General features: G+C 46.0%; 1 protein-coding gene across 1 annotated transcript in view; it reads left to right on the forward strand.

Annotated features, from left to right (window-relative positions):
• The window catches only part of LOC137327453 (bromodomain and WD repeat-containing protein 1-like), a 139787-nt gene that overhangs the window by 83428 nt on the left and 34796 nt on the right, over window positions 1–21563 (forward strand). Inside the window, exons 25-28 of the mRNA XM_067993293.1 lie at window positions 749–856; window positions 1820–1944; window positions 13057–13139; window positions 14042–14153. Coding sequence (XP_067849394.1) covers window positions 749–856; window positions 1820–1944; window positions 13057–13139; window positions 14042–14153 — 428 coding nt within the window. The remainder of the gene's footprint in view (window positions 1–748; window positions 857–1819; window positions 1945–13056; window positions 13140–14041; window positions 14154–21563) is intronic.

Genomic DNA, 21563 nt, shown 5'->3' on the forward strand with positions numbered 1-21563 from the left:
TGTCTATGTCCACCTGAAGTCTGTTGCTATCTTCCACATTGTTTACTACATTTCTGAGTTTCGTGTCATCTGCAAACTTTGAAATTATACCCAAGTCCAGGTCATTAATATATATCAAAAAGAGCAATGGTCTTAATATTGACCCCTGGGGAACACCACTGTATACTTCTCTCCAGTCTGAAAAACAACTGTTCACCACCGCTTTCTTATGTTCTCTCTGTTTTCTGTCCCTCAGCCAATTTTGTATCCATGCTGCCACTGTCCCTTTAATCCCATGGGCTTTAATTTTGCTAACAAGTCTATGCATCAAGCTAGGAAGAGGATTGCTGTACAAGTATACTTGTCAGCAGCTCTGGAGTCTAATACCCTGATGAGTAAACTTGTATTGCACCCAGTTAAAATTGTTTTCCTACAATTTCGTTAATTGTGCATACACTTGTTTTTGCCAGATTAATATGTTTTCAAAAATAGATGTGGCATTCCTTCCAACCCTTTTTTGTAATGAAATTGTCCATGTCCATCATGATGGTAACACCGTGAAAGTGTTCCACTGAATTAATAGATTATAATCTATGATGAATATTCATTCTCAGGAAATTTTTTAGTGTGCTTAATCTTATTGAATGAGAAATAGCTATGTCTCTTTAATAACATTTGAATATTATTCACTTTGGATCTTTATTGGTAGTGTTTAACATATGCCAAGCATCTCAATTTTTTTTGATTTTGGAGGAATTTGTTTCATCAGGTTGTCTTCTTTCGGCAAGGCCATGAAGCTTATGTTGAAGCTGTCAAAAAGGCTAAAATATATACCATTAGCTCACGCAAGCAGCCATGGCATAAGATGGAACTTAGGGTAAGACTGAACAATGAATTTATGGAACTAAAATTTGACTTTCAGAATTAATGACCTAATTAGAGCAGTTTCCATAGTTAAATTACAGTGGTACTATAAACTTAGCTGTGCAGTTTTTAGATGTTAAAATATATTAATAAATATCAGTTTTACTTTCTAAAAACCTATCAATGGATCCAGACATTCCATTACTGTTGCCAGTCGTGAATGGCATTTTGAGGGAAACAATTATGTGTACTTTTGTTTTTAAACTTGTGGTACACCATTTATGTTTTAATTTTCACAACTGTAGGTGCTGACTTCTGCTGGGGCACACTTCTATAGATGGTGGCAGCCATTCTGGTACCTCACCCATCTGGCCATCCTTGTGTGAGCCTAGACAGAGTGTGTGTCAATAGGCTGTTTTGCTGTAGAGGACATTACACTGCCTAATGTTGTTCTCACCTAATATCCATGTGCATAGTTTCCATCACAGGTTGCTGGATAGTGATCAGTAGTGGGAACCATTGTTAAATTTTATTTTCTTCCCTTTTTCCGTCTTCTCTTCCCACACCCCCCGACCCCGAAACCCCAGATTGAAATTACAAACTCAGCAGAGAATGGAGATCAAATCTGAGCCCTTCTGCTCTGTTTGATTTAATGTTGTGTTTAGCCATTAGGCCGTTAGAGGAAGTCATCATTTGTAATTGACATATGTTTTGCTCCTTTCCTGTTGTTTAATGAACAAGTTGCTATTTTGAAAGTTTGCATTTCAAATTATGTGCTTACTAATGGCAGGAGTGTCTGTATAATGTTCCTAGACTATTAACCAGCTAAAACAGTATTGTGGATTGCGAGTATTGGCTGGAGCTTGAATATTTTGAATCCATAACTGTTTCTGCTGTCTGGATTTACTCGGAACTTTAGAATGCTAACTTTACTCATCCAATTGAGAGATTTTGAACTTATTTCTGTTTTAAATAGGATCAAGAATTTTTAAAAATTGTTGGACTAAAATATGAAGTTGGCCCTCCTACATTATGTTGCCTCAAGCTTGCGTTCATAGACCACGACACAGGCAAAATTATGGATAAGTCATTTTCTGTGAAGTACGTTCTGTATTTAATGTTTTTTTGGTTACCATTGTCTTAGTTTAACAATTAAACCGATGGATTTGATTTTAAAGTTTATTGTTGCAATTAAGAACATGACTAAATCCACTTTTGAGAACTGATTTTCAAGAACTTGCGGAATTATCATGCTCACGTAGCTTATTTTGAATCTTATTTTGACTATCAGCTTTCTTTAATTTTTCAACAAGCATGTCCCTTTAATGAGCACCATTCATGCATTAATGGAGTTGAGCCAGGCCAGACTTGTAAGGAGATGCTTTGTCAAAAAATTGAGAAAACCTAGAAATTTTTTTGCATATTTAATATCTACAGATATGAAATCATAGCAACAACCTAAAATGGCCTCTTTTGCTGTTTCCTCCTTCCCCAACTAGTCAGGCTGTGGTCATCCTGGGTTAGGTATAGCAAAATTTGATATTTGTATCTTGCTTATGTGTAAGGTTGGTGATACAGCAAATCCTTTATCACATTAGCTGCTTTTATATTGGGCTTAGTGGATCTTTTCAGCTGCTGACAGTTTCTGGCAAGTTTACTTTAGAAATCAAACAAAAAAGCTGCAATTGGAAATTTGAAATTAAAACAGAAAAAGTTGGAAACACACAACAGGTAAGTCAGCCTCTATGAAGAGAACATATATAAGTTAATGTTTCAGGTATTTCAGAAGTTTACTTTGGAGTTGCAGCTTGGTGCTAGCGTACCAGTAAACTGAATATAAGTGTTGCTATATTGAGTGTTGCTGAGCTTCTGGCAGTCCAGTATAATGGGAGCAAGCCTGCAGCTACTCCCTTTGGACTGTTAATGGCAAAATCACGATATTAATATTCTCCCACTAAAAGCAAGAGGAATGTTCCGTTCTTAAAAAAAAAAACACAAAAGTTCTAAAATTACTATACAAATATAGACAGGTATTGCGGTTATAAACTTTACAGGTTGTTAGACTCATTTTTAGGTGGGGGGGGGGGGGTTTGCAACTTTATTTTATACAATGATTTTCATTTATATAGCACCTTTGACATAGAAAAACACCCCAAGATGCTTCACAAAGGCATAAGGGAAAATGATGCCAAGCCAAAGAGAGAGATTGAGGTGTGACCAAGAGCTTAGTCATAAGAAGTGGGTTTTAAGGAGGAGGAGAGGCAGAGCAGTTGAGGGAGGAAATTCCAGAGTGTAACCCAGGCAGCTGAAGGCACAGCCATCAATGATTGGGTAAAGGGAAAGAGGGATCCACAAGAGGTCGGATTCATAGAAACGGGTACTACAGGGCGAGGGGTTTGTAGGGCTGGACATGGGGAGGTGTGAGAGCATGGAGAGATTTAATCATAAGGATGAGAATTTTAAATGAGGCATTGGGGGGACTGGGAGCCGATCTAGGCCAGCAAAGATGGGGGTGATGGATGAGCAGGACTTGGTATGGGAAAGGATATAGGCTGCAGAGTTTTGCATGTGATAAATTTTCTGGAGACTAGGAGAGTAATTGAGTTTGGAGATGACAAAGGCATTGGAGTTTGTGGCAGATGGGCTAAAGCAGGGTCAGACGTAGATGATATTATGGAGGCAGAGATAGGTACTCTTCTTGTGATGGAGAGAGTATTAAATTTGAAGCTTATCTTGGGGTCAAACAGGATGCCCAGGAACAATCTGGTTCAGCCTCAGACAGTGGCCATTGAGTGCATTGGAGTCGGTCACCAGAGTTTGGATTTCTTTGCGTCTTCCCAATGTTTAGCTGGAGGAAGTTACTGCTCATCCGAGACCAGGTGTTGAAGAAACAGTCTGACAACACCGAGGCAGTGGAAGGGTCGAAAGTGGAGAGGTAGAGCTGGGTGTCATCAGTGTATATGTGGAAGCTGACCCCAAGGGGTAGCATGTAGATGAGGAAGAGGAGGCAGCTAAGGTTGGATCCTTGGGGGACTCAGGAGGTAACATTGAAGGTTGTATGCTCTGAAGGACATGATTTCATACATGTTGTGGTACACATTTCACAATACTTGGAAGTAAATGCAATGAGGCTCATGGATAGTTTACACTTCATTCATTGTATTAGACCAGGGTCAGCCCTGGTCAGGAAATGCTGAGGGATTTTTGGAAGTAGGATGAGCTACTGTAATAGGTAACTTTGGCAGCAGGTAAGCCTTGTTCATTTGCCTTGTAGGAGTTAGACAGAAATTCCATCCCTTACAAAGCACTAAAGAAACTCCTGGAAATTGTGGAGAGCCTGCATAACCAGGGGCTCGATTTTAAAAGGGCGGCGGATGGCAGCGTGGTGGGGAGGGAGGGGATCAATCGGCACGTGGGAAATCCGAATAATAAAAACTTACTGTCCCCCACGCGATTGCGACTTAATTGGTGCCCCTTAATCTTGTTTCCGGGTTTGCTGTCCGAAAGCTGCGCAGTGGGCACCCTCATGACAGGCTGCCAGCTGGAGCGTCTAGAATTAAAGGGCCGTTGCTCCAATGGATTTTGCTGGAGCAAAGAGCAAGAAGACCCAATGGAGCAGCACAGGGGCAAGGCTGCTCCAAGATTCAGCGATGCCTCACCACAGCTGCAACTGGCCAGGGTGAGGAGGAGGAGGAGGGGGGAGCTATTTTACACGGCCGACAGGTGGAAGTGCCCTGCCTCTGCCACCAAGAAGGCCTGGCTCGAGGTGGCAGAAGAGGTCACCAGCAGTAGCAACATCTGCCGCACTTGGGTCCAGTGCAGGAAGCGTTTCAATGACCTAACTAGGTCAGCAAAAGTGAGTACACTTACTGATTCTCCTGCATTCCCGTGTTGCACATTTTTTTTTCCCCCCACTCCCAACCACCACCAAACTCATTCTGGACTGCCAAGACTACTCCATCACATCACTCCTCACACCCACTTAAGGCTCATCCTCAACTTACCTTCACTTCCTCACCTCCCCATTTGTGACCCGACCATCACCACTCACCCCAATCCTGATCCAATGTGATGTCTCTGTATCATACTCACCCTCTGATGCACCTCTTTCATGGTCAGCCTCTCCCAAAGCAATGTATTCATCGGTTGGCCACTTCACCATCACTCACTCACACGTCTGTACTTTCTCCCCTTCCAGGAGAGAGCGCAAAATGCACGTGAGAGGGCAAGGACTGGAGGGGGGGCCACAATAAATAGCGGTCCTCACAGACGCGGAGGAGGAGGCTCTGCAGATCAGCCGCATTCTCGATTACCTGTCCGCCGGAGACTGGCACCCCATAAACGTCTGGTGACACAACTTTAACATTCATCACACACAATACGAATTGATGTTAGCAATGCTTGGCATGTTGAATACCTCAGTATGCTCATCGCAACTTGACACGTCTGTAATTATGCTTAATATTGCCTTCTGTTCTCTTATAGGGCCTTCAACGACCGTAGTGACGGCAGAGGGCGATTCCTCGGACAAGCTCCCGGCTCCTGAGGGTGCACCGTCACATCTTAGTGAGCCATCCACTAGCGCAGATACTCACAACTCGGTGGGTCATAGTAGTCAGTCAGTTGGGTTGGCACCCGGTGAGTCACCACACACAAGTGAGCACGAGCAGACACTGGTGGCAGGGGCAGCTGTGGAGAGTCCTCGTCGGTGGGCGCACTCCTCTCCAGGCTCTGTTCAGCTGGACATAGATGTGAACCCCGGGGGCCATCCTTTAAAAGGAGAATGATCCAGGGACAGCAGCACATTTGTGAGGTACTGGAACAGGTGTCACGCACACTGTCCACAATAGCGCAGAGGATGGGAGGAGTCCAACTCCTGCATTAGTGGAATAGTGGCACAGGTACGGGAGGGAATCCCTGAGATAGTGTCACAAGTAAGTGCGGGAATGTCTGCGATGGAGAGAAGGCTAGCCTCCATCGCGTTTCAAGCACGGCTCACAAATGAGTCCATTTAGGCCCTGACAATGGCCGTTCGGACGCGTGGTGAACAACATTCTGCCGCCTTAAACAGGCAGAAAGAAACTATACAACTGGGTTTCCAATGAATCATACATGTCCTCCTAACTGTTCTCCAGCAGAGTGGTAGGAGTGCTGTGGGCCTGGTCCAGGAGAGAGATGATAGCAAAAGGGGACATGGAAGTGGGGACCCCACTCAAAGCGCTCCCACATCTCACCCGTTGCTTCCCTCTCGACCAGTACCCGCGGTGATGCCACCCAGTGGGCCACTACAGTGGGTGTATGTGTAGTTGCAGCACTTTGTGCAGGGGGTGGGTGCTGGTGATGGCGCTGCTCTTTCCAGGTGGTGAGAGGACTGGACTCTTCACTTTCTGATCTTGCGAGAACCGTTCATATATGAGTGACTCTCTGGCCTCACGAGCAGCCAGGTGAGCTGCTGCTCTGCCCATGAGTTCATTGTCGTCATCCTCCTCCTCCTGCTCCTCCTCAATGTGGATGAGGGAATGGGGCCTCGTCAACCAGTACCGCTCTCTGTTGCACCATGTTGTGCAGGACACAACACGCCACTATAATGCGACCCACACTCCTTGGTGTGTATTGAAGCGCTCCCCCAGAACGATCGAAGCACCGAAATCGCATCTTCAGCAGTCCTATCGCTTGTTCAATTATGGACCTGTTGACGATGTGGCTGTCATTGTATCAACAGTGTTGCTCGCTGATGGGGTTCCTCAGAGGTGTCATGAGCCATGTGTGCAGGTGGTATCCCTGGTCCCCGAGGAGCCAGCCCTTAAGGGTGTGGAAGAGGCCCGAGATGTTGGATTCCCTCAATGAATGAATCTGGGAAGCTGCCAGGGAATCTGGTGCACACGTGAAGAAATCTTTTGTGGTGGACACAAATGAGCTGAGCGTTGATGGAGTGATACCCCTTTCTGTTAATGAACAGTCTTGGCTCATGTGGAAGTGTTTGGATTGCTATATATATGCAATTGATTGCACCCTGTACACATGGGAAGCCAGCCACAGGGTGGAATCCTACTGCCCTCTCCGTCTGGCTGAGGTCATCCATGGGGAAGTTGACGTATTGCGAGGCTCTGCGAAACAAGCCATCGGTGACCTGCCTTATGCACTTCTGTGCGGACAACTGAGACCCCCTGGTGATGTCACCGGTGGCACCCTAGAATGATCTGGAGGTGAAGAAGTTGAGGGCAATGGCACTTTAATAGCGAGGGGCAATGAGATGCCGCCAGGCCCAGCCGGGAGCAGCTTGGCGTGAAGGAGGCTGCAGATGTCTGCGACCACCTGCCGACTCACCCTCAGCCTCCGTTTGCACTGCTCCTCAGAGAGGTCCAGGAAGTTAGCCTCAGTCTGTCGACCCTCTGACGAGGGTAGTGCCTCCTGCGACATCGCTCCCTCTGTTGTTTCCCTCTGTGCTCTTGTGCACGTTTCTGTGGCGCAGCACTGTATTGTGGAGCTACAAGTGGCGGATGTGCATGCCCTGCCTGGTGAGGTCGGTGATGTTGCTTGTCCTCGGATGTGCTGGTGAATGCAGCCATCACGCCCCACATCCTGATGGTGTCAGTTTTGAGGTGGTCCGAAAAGTTGGTAAATGTGGAAACAGAACAATTTGAATGGAAACCAAGAATTTTCAGTCTAAACACAAAGAACTCCCAGCCAAAAGTTTGTCTGAGAGAACTGCAATAACTGACCTTTTATCCCCATCTGTCAAACAGGGATTTAAATTTCCAAAAGTCTGCCGGCTGAAACACAACTAGTTCCCCATGGCATGTTTCACACAGCTCGGGAAACACGCTGAGGCAGCTTTAAGTACTTGAATTCCTTGTTAAAATATCGTCCCACCAGCTTTAATTGCCGGCAGGACTTTCGGGTTCGGGAACGGCGCGTGCACCCAGGTGACTCTGGGTCGTGTGCGTTCTTAGGCGTGTTGGAGCCGTGATTTCAGCCTGCTCCTGGAAATTGCGATTTTCTTCGCCTCCAACACACTCGCAGTTCCGTTTTAAAATCGAGCCCCAGGTCTCTGCCATTTCCCTGGGGCAATTGCCAGAGGAATTTTGGGCCCAAAAGCTTTTATGACTGATGAAATGTTAATAGAAACAAAAAGCAAGCTGGAGTTTGAGTGTTCAGATAATGGTAATGGTCCAAATTAAACTCATGATTGTTATGTTTCAAGCTTTACTGTCTGACAGCCAAGCAGATTTTAAAAGGAAGTTTTTGTTCTGATTTTCATATTTCACAGAAAAATCTTTATACTTAATGCAAAAAAGGAGGGTTTTGTAATCTGTCTAAAACATAATGTTCTTGCTGTAATTTTCCACCAGTATGTTAACTAGGTGTAAACGTACTTCTGAAAGTTTATAGACTGGCTGGTGGCATGGGCGGACATGTGGCAGATGAAATTTAGCGCAGAAAAATGCAAAGTGATACATTTTGGTAGGAAGATTGAGGAGAGGCAATATGAACTAGAGGGCACAACTCTAAAAAGGGGTACAGGAACAGAGAGATCGGGGAGTATATGTGCACAAATCGTTGAAGGGGGCAGTGCAGGTTGAGAAAGCAGTTAAAAAAGCATACGGGATCCTGGGCTTTATAAATGGAGGCGTAGAGGTTACCTTTCTCTAACCTTTCTTTCCTTTTTTTTTCTTGACATTGTAGTTGTCAAGCTAACTTAAGGGTTAAGTCATGGCAGGAGATCCCAGACCCGTGTCATGTTCCTCTTGTGGGATGTGGGAATTCAGGGATCCTTCCTGTGTCCCTGGTTCCTTCACCTGCAGGAAGTGTGTCCAGCTGCAGCTACTGTTTGACCGCTTGACGGCTCTGGAGCTGCGGATGGACTCACTTTGGAGCATCCGCGATGCTGAGGAAGCCATGGATAGCACGTTCAGTGAGTTGGTCACACCACAGATAAAAATTACTGAGGGAGATAGTGAATGGGTGACCAACAGACAGAGGAAGAGTAGGAAGGCAGTGCAGGGGTCCCCTGCGGTCATCTCCCTCCAAAACAGGTATACCGTTTTGGATACTGTTGGGGGAGATGGCTCACCAGGGGAAGGTGACAGTGGCCAGGTTCATGGCACCGTGGCTGGCTCTGCTGCACAGGAGGGCAGGAAAAAGAGCGGCAGAGCTATAGTGATAGGGGACTCGATTGTAAGGGGAATAGACGGGCGTTTCTGCGGACGCAACCGAGACTCCAGGATGGTATGTTGCCTCCCTGGTGCAAGGGTCAGGGATGTCTCGGAGCGGCTGCAGGACATTCTGGAGGGGGAGGGTGAACAGCCAGTTGTCGTGGTGCATGTAGGTACCAACGATATAGGTAAAAAACGGGATGAGGTCCTACAAGCTGAATTTAGGGAGTTAGGAGTTAAACTAAAAAGTAGGACCTCAAAGGTAGTAATCTCAGGATTGCTACCAGTGCCACGGGCTAGTCAGAGTAGGAATGACAGGATAGCTAGGATGAATACGTGGCTTGAGAGATGGTGCAAGAGGGAGGGATTCAAATTCCTGAGCCATTGGAACCGGTTCTGGGGGAGGTGGGACCAGTACAAATTGGACGGTCTGCATCTGGACAGGACTGGAACCAATGTCCTTGGGGGAGTGTTTGCTAGTGCTGTCGGGGAGGGTTTAAACTAATGTGGCAGGGGGATGGGAACCGATGCAGGAAGTCAGTGGGAAGTAAAGTGGTGACAGAAACAAAAGGCAGTAAGGGAAAGTGTACAAAACATGACCGGACAGATGGTCTGAGAAAGCAGGGCAAAGACCAAGGGAAGTCTAGATTAAACTGCATTTATTTCAATGCAAGAAGTCTGATGGGCAAGGTAGATGAACTCGGGGCATGGATGGGTACATGGGACTGGGATGTTATAGCTATTACTGAAACATGGCTAAGGGAGGGGCAGGACTGGCAGCTCAATGTTCCAGGGTACAGATGCTATAGGAAAGATAGAGCAGGAGGTAAGAGAGGAGGGGGTGTTGCGTTCTTGATTAGGGAGAACATCACGGCAGTAGTGAGAGGGGATATATCCGAGGGTTCGCCCACTGAGTCTATATGGGTAGAACTGAAAAATAAGAAGGGAGAGATCACTTTGATAGGATTGTACTACAGACCCCCAAATAGTCAACGGGAAATTGAGGAGCAAATATGTAAGAAGATTACAGACAGCTGCAAGAAAAATAGGGTGGTAATAGTAGGGGACTTTAACTTTCCCAACATTGACTGGGACAGCCATCGCATTAGGGGCTTGGATGGAGAGAAATTTGTTGAGTGTATTCAGGAGGAATTTCTCATTCAGTATGTGGATGGCCTGACTAGAGAGGGGGCAAAACTTGACTTCCTCTTGGGAAATAAGGAAGGGCAGGTGACAGAAGTGTTAGTGAGGGATCACTTTGGGACCAGTGATCATAATTCCATTAGTTTTAAGATAGCTATGGAGAATGATAGGTCTGGCCCAAAAGTTAAAATTCTAAATTGGGGAAAGGCCAATTTTGATGGTATTAGACAGGAACTTTCAGAAGTTGATTGGGAGAGTCTGTTGGCAGGCAAAGGGACGTCTGGTAAGTGGGAGACTTTCAAAAGTGTGTTACCCAGGGTTCAGGGTAAGCACATTCCTTATAAAGTGAAGGGCAAGGCTGGTAGAAGTAGGGAACCTCGGATGACTCGGGAGATTGAGGCCCTTGTCAGAAAGAAGAAGGAGGCATATGACATGCATAGGCAGCTGGGATCAAGTGGATCCCTTGAAGAGTATAGAGATTGCCAGAGTAGAGTTAAGAGAGAAATCAGGAGGGCAAAAAGGGGACATGAGATTGCTTTGGCAGATAAGGCAAAGGAGAATCCAAAGAGCTTCTACAAATACATAAAGGGCAAAAGAGTAACTCGGGAGAGAGTAGGGCCTCTTAAGGATCAACAAGGTCATCTATGTGCGGAACCACAAGAGATGGGTGAGATCCTAAATGAATATTTTGCATCGGTATTTACGGTTGAGAAAGGCATGGATGTTAGGGAACTTGGGGAAATAAATAGTGATGTCTTGAGGAGTGTACATATTACAGAGAGGGAGGTGCTGGAAGTCTTAACGCGCATCAAGGTAGATAAATCTCCGGGACCTGATGAAATGTATCCCAGGACGTTATGGGAGGTTAGGGAGGAAATTGCGGGTCCCCTCGCAGAGATATTTGAATCATCGACAACTACAGGTGAGGTGCCTGAAGATTGGAGGGTAGCAAATGTTGTGCCTTTGTTTAAGAAGGGCGGCAGGGAAAAGCCTGGGAACTACAGACCGGTGAGCCTGACATCTGTAGTGGGTAAGTTGTTAGAGGGTATTCTGAGAGACAGGATCTACAGGCATTTGGAGAGGCAGGGACTGATTAGGAACAGTCAACATGGTTTTGTGAGAGGAAAATCATGTCTCACGAATTTGATTGAGTTTTTTGAAGGGGTAACCAAGAAGATAGATGAGGGCTGTGCAGTAGACGTGGTCTACATGGACTTTAGCAAAGCCTTTGACAAGGTACCGCATGGTAGGTTGTTACATAAGGTTAAATCTCACGGGATCCAAGGTGAGGTAGCCAATTGGATACAAAATTGGCTTGACGACAGAGGACAGAGGGTGGTTGTAGAGGGTTGTTTTTCAAACTGGAGGCCTGTGACCAGCGGTGTGCCTCAGGGATCGGTGCTGGGTCCACTGTTGTTTGTTATTTATATTAATGATTTGGATGAGAATTTAGGAGGCATGGTTAGTAAGTTTGCAGATGACACCAAGATTGGTGGCATTGTGGACAGTGAAGAAGGTTATCTAGGATTGCAACGGGATCTTGATAAATTGGGCCAGTGGGCCGATGAATGGCAGATGGAGTTTAATTTAGATCAATGTGAGGTGATGCATCTTGGTAGATCGAATCGGGCCAGGACCTACTCCGTTAATGGTAGGGCATTGGGGAGAGTTATAGAACAAAGAGATCTAGGAGTACAGGTTCATAGCTCCTTGAAAGTGGAGTCACAGGTGGATAGGGTGGTGAAGAAGGCATTCAGCATGCTTGGTTTCATTGGTCAGAACATTGAATACAGGAGTTGGGATGTCTTGTTGAAGTTGTGCAAGACATTAGTAAGGCCACACTTGGAATACTGTGTACAGTTCTGGTCACCCTACTATAGAAAGGATATTATTAAACTGGAAAGAGTGCAGAAAAGATTTACTAGGATGCTACCGGGACTTGATGGTTTGACTTATAGGGAGAGGTTGGATAGACTGAGACTTTTTTCCCTGGAGAGTAGGAGGTTAAGGGGTGATCTTATAGAAGTCTATAAAATAATGAGGGGCATAGATAAGGTAGATAGTCAAAATCTTTTCCCAAAGTTAGGGGAGTCTATAACGAGGGGGCATAGATTTAAGGTGAGAGGGGAGAGATACAAAAGGGTCCAGAGGGGCAATTTTTTCACTCAAAGGGTGGTGAGTGTCTGGAACGAGCTGCCAGAGGCAGTAGTAGAGGCGGGTACAATTTTGTCTTTTAAAAAGCATTTGGACAGTTACATGGGTAAGATGGGTATAGAGGGATATGGGCCAAGTGCAGGCAATTGGGACTTGCTTAGTGGTATAAACTGGGCGACATGGACATGTTGGGCCGAAGGGCCTGTTTCCGTGTTGTAAACTTCTATGATTCTATGATTCTCGTGATCCTCTGTATGTACTTCTGTTGAAATTATTGATGTTTGTAACACTCTAAAGAATTGTTATTTAACTTTTTTAATATATAGTTGTTACATTTCAAATCTGAAATGTAAATTAATATGAAATGCATTTTTCATCTTGGGTGAGATTAGTGATGAAATGTTGCTGCTGGGGTATGGCATGTGTTTCCATCCAGTGTTGCACTCCTAGGTCAGATGTAGCACAGATCAGATGCAGAGCAAAGCGTCCTTCGTTCTGCTCCAGTCGTATACCGTAACTCCCAACCTTAGAAGAGCAGCTATTACTGCACCTCTCTGAATTTTTCTCACTTCCCACACGAACTATCTCTTATTATTCGTTCATGGGATCTGGGTGTCGCTGGCAAGGCCGGCATTTATTGCCCATCCCTAATTGCCCAAATGTAGTCTGAGTGTGAAATTATGACCAGTTGTATACTGTCTGCCTCTTAATGATTTTTTTTAAAAGACAGAAATTGGAATGAGGTTGTTCTTTGTTCCAGGTACCACGACATGCCAGATGTCATTGATTTTCTTGTATTACGTCAGTTTTATGATGAAGCAAGGCAGAGGAATTGGAAAACTAGTAAGTTTTATTAAATTCTTTATCCAGTTATAATCTGCTATTTCTAAAGGAAACTAATCTGTAGAAATCTGCCATACGACTCTTGCATTATTAAAGTCTGGATTTTTTTTTTCTTTTGTTTATTGTTCTGAGGTCACCCTGGTATTTGACTCTGTCTAGAAGACTGGCTGAAGACCAGCTCCATAACTTTCACAAGTGCTATAATCAACTGCCAAGGAGTCCTTGGAATGATTACCCCTCAGCTTGGTTCTTTCCACAATTGCACAGTTGAGGGCATGTACTATTAATTTAGTGGACCCACAGTGCATTCATATTTTGTTAATGCTATTGAACAATATTTGTGATAATTCTTAATCTTGAGGATTTATGACTGTGGAGTTGCTGCGCAAGTTTGGGCATTGTGATACAAAGAGTGCATATTACAATATTATGGTTATAATGTGGCTAAATGGTGCACAGGGTACAGCTTTATTGAGAAACTGAGGTATTAACAGCTCTGCTTAGTTTCTGTATCGGTATCTCGAAGTGTGGTGGAAGGCAGTTTTGAAAAAAAAAAGTATTTGTTTAATATCCTCTTGGTTGCGTACGTTTTCCCTTCTAATAAAGAAACTTAGCCCAAGTTTCAGCCAAAACTCCTCTTGAGCAAGTTGAAGGGATCTGCACAATCTGTGACTTTCCCTTCAATTTCTTTTCTTGGCTATGGGGAATTGTCTCCTAAAAGAATATAATTGTAGCGTTTTTATACATAGTTTGTTTCTGCATTGAAAATCTAAGTGTTTTGTTGCCTGTACTACTTTAGCATTTTATTCTAAATTCTTGAGTATTGTACGCTGTCATTATCTTGAACGTAGATAACCACTGTATTCAAACAATTATTATTCATATTTCTTTTGTTGCTACAGATGACAAATTTCGGTCTATAATAGATGATGTTTGGTGGTTTGGGACAGCGTTAGGTCAGGAGCCATTCCAGCCAGCATATCCAGATAGTCATTTCCAGTGTTACACTGTTTGGTAAGTTGGGAGGAACCATATCTGAACTCTCAAGTCTATTCCTGTTAAGTGTACAGCTCTAAGTTTTTAAACACATTTAATTGAGACTAAAAAAGTGTGATTCTGTAAATCAACACGAAAAAGATCCATAGAGAAAATGAGCAATAAGAATTAGACAACTTGATGCTCAGAATGGCAGAGGAGTTACTGATGTAGTTAGGAATTTGTTCATAATTGTTCAGGTTCAAGGAGTAGTGCCGCAATGCTTTTGAATTGTTAAAATGTTCAATAAAGCAGGAAGGTCACGATACTTCTGAAATTGCCTCACTTCTACTTTTGATGCCCTTGTCACCAGAAAAACCATCATGAATTCCTATCCCAGTTGCTCCCCCCCCATTATGGTCCCCAGCTTGATTCTCTCAAATCCAAGGAATGCAGACGACCATAAACTGACACACGACAGTTAAGCCATCCATCACCAGATCTGGCTGGACCACATCAGGTGCCATCAGGCCTTGCCCTCCTCTGCCAAAACTGCCCACTATTTCAGGATCATCCTAAAGAGCAAAGATAACTCTTGGTTTTTTCTTCGCTACCAACTGCATCCTTAAACCCTTTTGCTCTGCCTCCTCCACCCTCTCCCAAACAAGTGTGAGGATCTTGAACTTTGTCACTTAAGATTGTCACCATTCGTACAGTTGTTTCTGCCGTTTCCTCCCCTTATCCATCAAGCCAAACTTCCCCCTGTCCTAGCCCTGAACCCGCGTGTCTAGTTTCTCTCGCATCTCCCCTCATGCTCTTTCTGAGCTCATCTCGTTCATGAGACCCACCTCCTGCTCCCTTGAACCCATTTCCACTAAACTGCTGAACACCCAACTTCCCTTCTTGGCCACTCTGCGATCTGATATTGTGATGGTTCTGTCCCTTCTCCCTTTTAAAAACAGTCGTCATCACGCCCCCTCCTCAAAAAAAAACTCTACCCGTGACCCTTTTGTCCTTGTAAATTAAAGCTCTATTTCCAACCCCTCTCCTCTCAAGTCCTTGAACGTGTTGTCGTCTCCCAAATCCATGCCTGTCTTTCCCGCTACTTCCTGTTTGAATTTCTCCAATCCAATCAGTCCCTGACAAAGCAGTGAAATGGCCCTAATTACAATCACAAATAGCATCGTGTGTGATTGTAACCATGATGCATTATTCCTCCTTGACCTCTCTGCAGTCTTTATAATAGTTGACTACTGTCCTCCTCCAACATCTCTCCTCCGTTGTCCTGCTCAGTGGAACTGCCCTCCATCTCCAATGATGACTTCTGTTTCACCCCTGCACCATTACCTTGGGAGTCCCCAAGGATAAATTCTTGGCCCCATCCTCTTCCTCATCTGTGTCCTGCCCCTTAGCAACACCGTTCATAGACATGATTCAGCTTTCACATGTGTGCTGATGACACCAGCTCTCCCTCTCCACCCACCTCTCTTAATCCCTCCACTGCCTCTATTTTGTCAGTCTGCTTGTCTGACAACCAGTCTTCGATGAGCTGCATTTTCCTCGAGCTAAACATTGGGAAGACGAAAGCCATTGTTTATGGCCCCACCGTAAACTCTGTACCCATGCCACTGATTCCATCCTTCTCCCAGGCCATTGCCTAAGGCTGAACCAGACTGTTCGCAACGTCAATGTCCTATTTAACCCTGAGCTGAGTTTCTGAGCCTATAGCTACAGGAGTAGGCCATTCGGTCCCTTGAGCCTGTTCCGCCATTCAGTTAGGTCATGGCTGATCTTTATCTCAACTTCATCTTCCCGTCTTGGTTCCATAACCCTTAATACCATTGCCGAACAAAAATTTAGCGACCTTACTGTTGAAATTTTCAACTGACATAGCTTCAACAGCTTTTTGGGAGAGTGAGTTTCAGATTTCCACTACAGTTTGTGAGAAGAATTGCTTTCTGACATCACCCCTGAACGGCCTGCTCTAATTTTAAGTTTGTGCTCCCTTATCCTGGACTCCCCCAGCAGATGAAATAGTTTCTCTCTATCTACTCTATCAAATCCTTTAATCATCTTAAACACCTCAATTATATCACCCCATAATCTTCTGTATTCAAGAGAATACAAGCCAGTCTTTACAACCTGTCCTCATAATTTAACTCTTTGAGCCCCCTTTAAGCTATCTCCTCTTTATCACACAGGCTGCCTACTTCTACCCATGTAACGCGACCCACCTCCATCTTTATGTCACTGCTGGGAAATGGCAAACGCTCTCATCTTTGGCACCCAGTGTTGGATCTAGCATTTCCAAGTCTAATACGCACAGTGCGTGACACAGTTTGACTCTGTACTTCATTGTACATGCAGACTTGGGAATGCTTGATGCCAATACTGGGTGACCAAAATGAGTGTGTGTTCTGTTTCCCAGCAGTGACATTTCTTGCCTTGTTGAGCACAAAAAACACTTCTGGTGAATTATTTTAAACATTAGATATTCCTCAAACAATTTAGATCATTGTATTCAAAACGTACATATACTGAATCAGTCAGAATATCAACAATGTGCTTCAGTCTCAGAATTACTCTGCCAACTTTGCAGGGTGCATTTTTATTGGCTTTCGGAGATTTATATTCTGCAGCAGGTGGTGAGCGAACCAACATGAGGGAAAAACTGACTTGACCTCGGCCTCACCAATCTACCTGTCGCAAATGCATCTGTGCATGACTGTATTGGTCGGAGTCCTCGTGGAGACGAAGTCCCGTCTTCGCACTGAGGACACCATCCAACATGTTGTGTGGCACTATCACCATGCTAAATGGGATAGATTCAGAACAGATCCAGCAGCTCAAAACTGGGCATCCATGAGGCGCTGTGGCCATCAGCAGCAGGATTGTATTCCAGCACAATCTGTAACCTCATGACCCAGCAAATTCCTCACTCTACCATTACCAACAAGCCAGGGGATCAGTTGTTCAATGAGGAGTGTAGAAGAGCATGCCAGGAGCAGCACCATGCGTACCGAAAAATGAGGTGCTAACCTGGTGATGCTACAACTCAGGACTACATGCATGCTAAACAGCAGAAGTAACATGCTATCGACAGAGCTCAGCGATTCCACAACCAACGGATCAGATCAAAGCTCTGCAGTCCTGCCACATCCAGTCGTGAATGGTGGTGGACAATTAAACAACTAACGGGGGGAGGAGGAGGCTCTGTAAACATCCCCATCCTCAATGATGGCGGAGTCCAGCATATGAGTGCAAAAGACAAGGCTGAAGCGTTTGCAACCATCTTCAGCCAGAAGTGCCGAGTAGATGATCCATCTCTGCCTCCTCCCGATATCCCCACCATCACAGAAGCCAGTCTTCAGCCAATTTGATTCACTCCACGTGATATCAAGAAATGGCTGAGTGCACTAGATACAGCAAAGGCTACGTGCCCCGACAACATCCCGGCTGCAGTGCTGAAGACTTGTGCTCCAGAACTAGCTGCACCTCGAGCCAAGCTGTTCCAGTACAGCTACAACACTGGCATCTACCAGACAATGTGGAAATTTGCCCAGGTATGTCCTGTCCACAAAAAGCAGGACAAATCCAATCCAGCCAATTACGGCCCCATCAGTCTACTCTCGATCATCAGCAAAGTGATGGAAAGTGTCGTTGATTGTGCTATCAAGCGGCACTTACTCACCAATAACCTGCTCACCGATGCTCAGTTTGGGTTCTGCCAGGGCCACTCGGCTCCAGACCTCATTACAGCCTGTTCCAAACATGGACAAAAGAGCTGAATTCCAGAGGTGAGGTGAGAGTGACTGTCCTTGACATCAAGGCAACATTTGACTGAGTGTGGCACCAAGGAGCCCTAGTAAAATTTAATTCAATGGGAATCGGGGAAAAATCTCCAGTGGCTGGTGTCATACCTAGCTCAAAGGAAGATGGTAGTGGTTGTTGGAGGCCAATCATCTCAGCCCCAGGACATTGCTGCAGGAGTTCCTCAGGGCAGTGTCCTAAGCCCAGCCATCTTCAGCTGCTTCATCAATGACCTTCCCTCCATCATAAGGTCAGAAATAGGGATGTTCGCTGATGATTGCACAGTGTTCAGTTCCATTTGCAACCCCTCAGATAATGAAGCAGTCCGAGCCCGCATGCAGCAAGACCTGGACCACATCCAGGCTTGGGCTTATAAGTGGCAAGTAACATTTGTGCCAGTCAAGTGCCAGGCAATGACTATCTCCAACAAGAGAGTGTCTAACCACCTCCCCTTGACATTCAACGGCATTACCATCGCCGAATCCCCCACCATCAACATCCCGGGGGTCACCATTGACCAGAAACTTAACTGGACCAGCCCATATCAATACTGTGGCTTCAAGAACAGGTCAGAGGCTGGGTATTCTGCGGCCAGCGACTCACCTCCTGACTCCCCAAAGCCTTTCCACCATCTGCAAAGCACAATTCAGGAGTGTGATGGAATACTCTCCACTGCCTGGATGAGTGCAGCTCCAACAACACTCAAGAAGCTCAACACCATCCAGGACACAGCAGCCTGCTTGATGGCACCCCATCCATCACCCTAAATATTCACTCCCTTCACCACTGTGGCTGCTGTGTGTACCATCCACAGGATGCACTGCAGCAACTCGCCAAGGCTTCTTCGACAGCACCTCCCAAATCTGCGACCTCTACCACCTAGAAGGACAAGAGCAGCAGGCAAATGGGAATAACACCACCTGCACGTTCCCCTCCAAGTCACACACCATCCCGACTTGGAAATATATCGCTGCTCCTTCATCGTCGCTGGGTCAAAATGGGTCAGCACACAGCACTGTGGGAGAACCTTCACCACATGGACTGCAGTGGTTCAAAAAGGCGGCTCATCACCACTTTCTCAAGGGCAATTAGGGATGGGCAATAAATGCTGGCCTCGCCAGTGATGCCCACATCCCATGAACGAATTTTAAAAAAATTAATGGTGATTTGTACTGATTTGTAGCTAGTTTTCTGATGTGACCCCACATAAAACAAGGTGTGATTGCCTGAACTTGTCCAGAGAGGAGAAGCTTTCTCTTTCCATCAACAACAACTTTATATGGCACCTTTAACGTAGTAAAACGTCCCAAGGCACTATATCTACCTCAGGTGAGGTAGATTCAATCCCTGGAACCAGAGGTAAAGAGGAATGTTTTAAGGCATTGTGCTACCCAGTTCCTCTTGCCACTTCTGTTGCATTTGGGTGATGAATGTTTTTATGCTTCTGTAGGAAGCCCCCGCCAAGCCAGTTATGAATTGATCATAAGTTGTACGCAAGCAGTAACATTTGGCATTTCATTAAGCCAACACATTTATTCTGATTTTAGATTTTTGAATTGTAAATTGAATTTCACTCTTCATTTATATGTTTTTTTTTCCTATTTTCCTTCTTTTCTCTGGGTCTCCCAGGCCAAATAATCCCCTGATGCGAAAGGGCAGACTGCCTGCACTCAACTCAGGCTTCAGCCACTCTCCAGCTCATGCTTCTCTTTGCAGTTGGTTGGTGCTATGTGACTTCCTTTGCCTTTTTGCTCCCCGTGAAGCAGGCCGAGATCAATAATTCATCTTTTGAAGGAGTTCTGGGTATAGTCCTTTGTCCTGCTACTCTGGCATAGCATATTGGAACTTTCTATTACTGTAATTAGAATACAAAAGAAATACTTGCGTTTATATAGTACCTTCCATGTACAAGGGCTTCACAGCTAATGCTCTACTTTTTATGTGTAGTCACTTCTGTAGGCAATGCCGTAGTCAATTTGCGCACAGTAAGGTCCCACAGACAGCAATAAGATGATTAACTAGTTAATCTGTTCCGGTCATTTTGGTTGAGGGATGAATGTTGGCCAAGATATTGGGCTCTATTTTACCACCCGCTATCGGGTGCGTTTCCCGCGGGGGGGGCTCCGAAAATCGGAGAATCCCGGCGCGGTACCGGAGCCCGCCCCGAACCCGCGCATTTCCGGTTTCCCCGCTGACGCGCCGGCGTGCACGCGCAGCCCCGGCTGGTGGGAATCCCGCAGGCAATTAAAGCCAGCGGGATGCCACTTGACAGTATTTATTTAGGTATTTCAGGTCATTAACTGACCTGATTAAGGGACTATGTGGGATTTTGGACCAAAATGGGACTGTTCCCCACACTGGGGGAAACACTCCCAGGCCGAATGGACATGTTGCAGCTGTCAGCCTGTGGCAGCTGCAAAGGTCCATTTGACAGGTGGAGTGGGGGGGACCCTCACCCATTGCAGGGGACCACTCCGTCACTTGGGACAAAGTTTGGCCTCCACCACCCTCCACCTGACAGTCAAAGTCAGCAACCTGCACACTTACCCCGGGGTCCGGAGACACGTACCTACATTGCGGACCCCCTCAGATGTACATCTTGCAGATGGGGGCCGCCGTAGCTGCAGTCATGACCCCCTTGGAGGGCGAACAGCATCACCAGCCTCGCCATCCACGCCGTCCACCCCTGACACGTGGAGCTCCACAACAGAGTGCTGTGACACATCCACCTGTACAGCAGGAGGGAGGGCTACCGCAGAGAGAGATGCGTCGCAGAGGGCACTACCCTCGCCACAGGGTCCACAGACCAAGGCTCAGCCTCCTGGACCTCTCTGAGCAGCAGTGCACACGGCGGCTCAGAGTCACTCGACATGTAGCCATGGACATCTGCAGCCACTTTCATGCCGAGCTGCTCCTGGCTGGCCCGAGCACCATCTTCTTACCTGTCGCTGTCAAAGTCACCACTGCCCTCCACAGCTTCTCCGCATCCTTCCAGGGTGCAACCGGGGACATCGCCGATGCGCCTCAGTCGTCTGCGCAGAAGAGCCCTGCAAATACACCTACACCCACTCTGCAGTGACACAATGTGTGGCATCAGTGGTGGGTCCTCATAGTGATACCCAGGAGCGGGCATTATTGCACAAACCAGACAGGATTCGCGAAGACATGGCAGTAGTGGTGCCAATATAATGTGTGATGTGAGTTGTTCTGAAATTCAATACAAGTAACACCCATGACAAACCCTCAAACACCCTTGTGCATCCCCTTCATGCTCACGACACGTTTGCCTTACGCTGCCTACTGCACATATGTGATGCATGCCCTGTGGCTGCAGCACAGGTTGTGGCAGGTTGAGTGAGGCTGGCCGTGAGAGAGATGCACGAGAGGGTGAGTATGGGATAGAGCCATGAGATTGTATGAGGATTGGGTTGCGTGGTAGTGGCGGGGTGAGTAGGTGCAGGTAAGATGAGGATGGGGTTTGAGTGGGTATGAGGGGTGATGTGACAGAGTAGTGTTGGCAGTGCCGAAGGAGATGTGGGGTGGGGGCAGTGATGTGGCAGACGGAGTGTAGGGGAATGACTACGTGTACTCACTGTGGCTGACCTACTGAGGTCATTGGAGCGCCTCCTGTACTGTGTG

Source organism: Heptranchias perlo, chromosome 11 (genome assembly GCF_035084215.1).
Source record: "Heptranchias perlo isolate sHepPer1 chromosome 11, sHepPer1.hap1, whole genome shotgun sequence".
In the NCBI taxonomy this organism is placed as follows: domain Eukaryota; kingdom Metazoa; phylum Chordata; class Chondrichthyes; order Hexanchiformes; family Hexanchidae; genus Heptranchias; species Heptranchias perlo.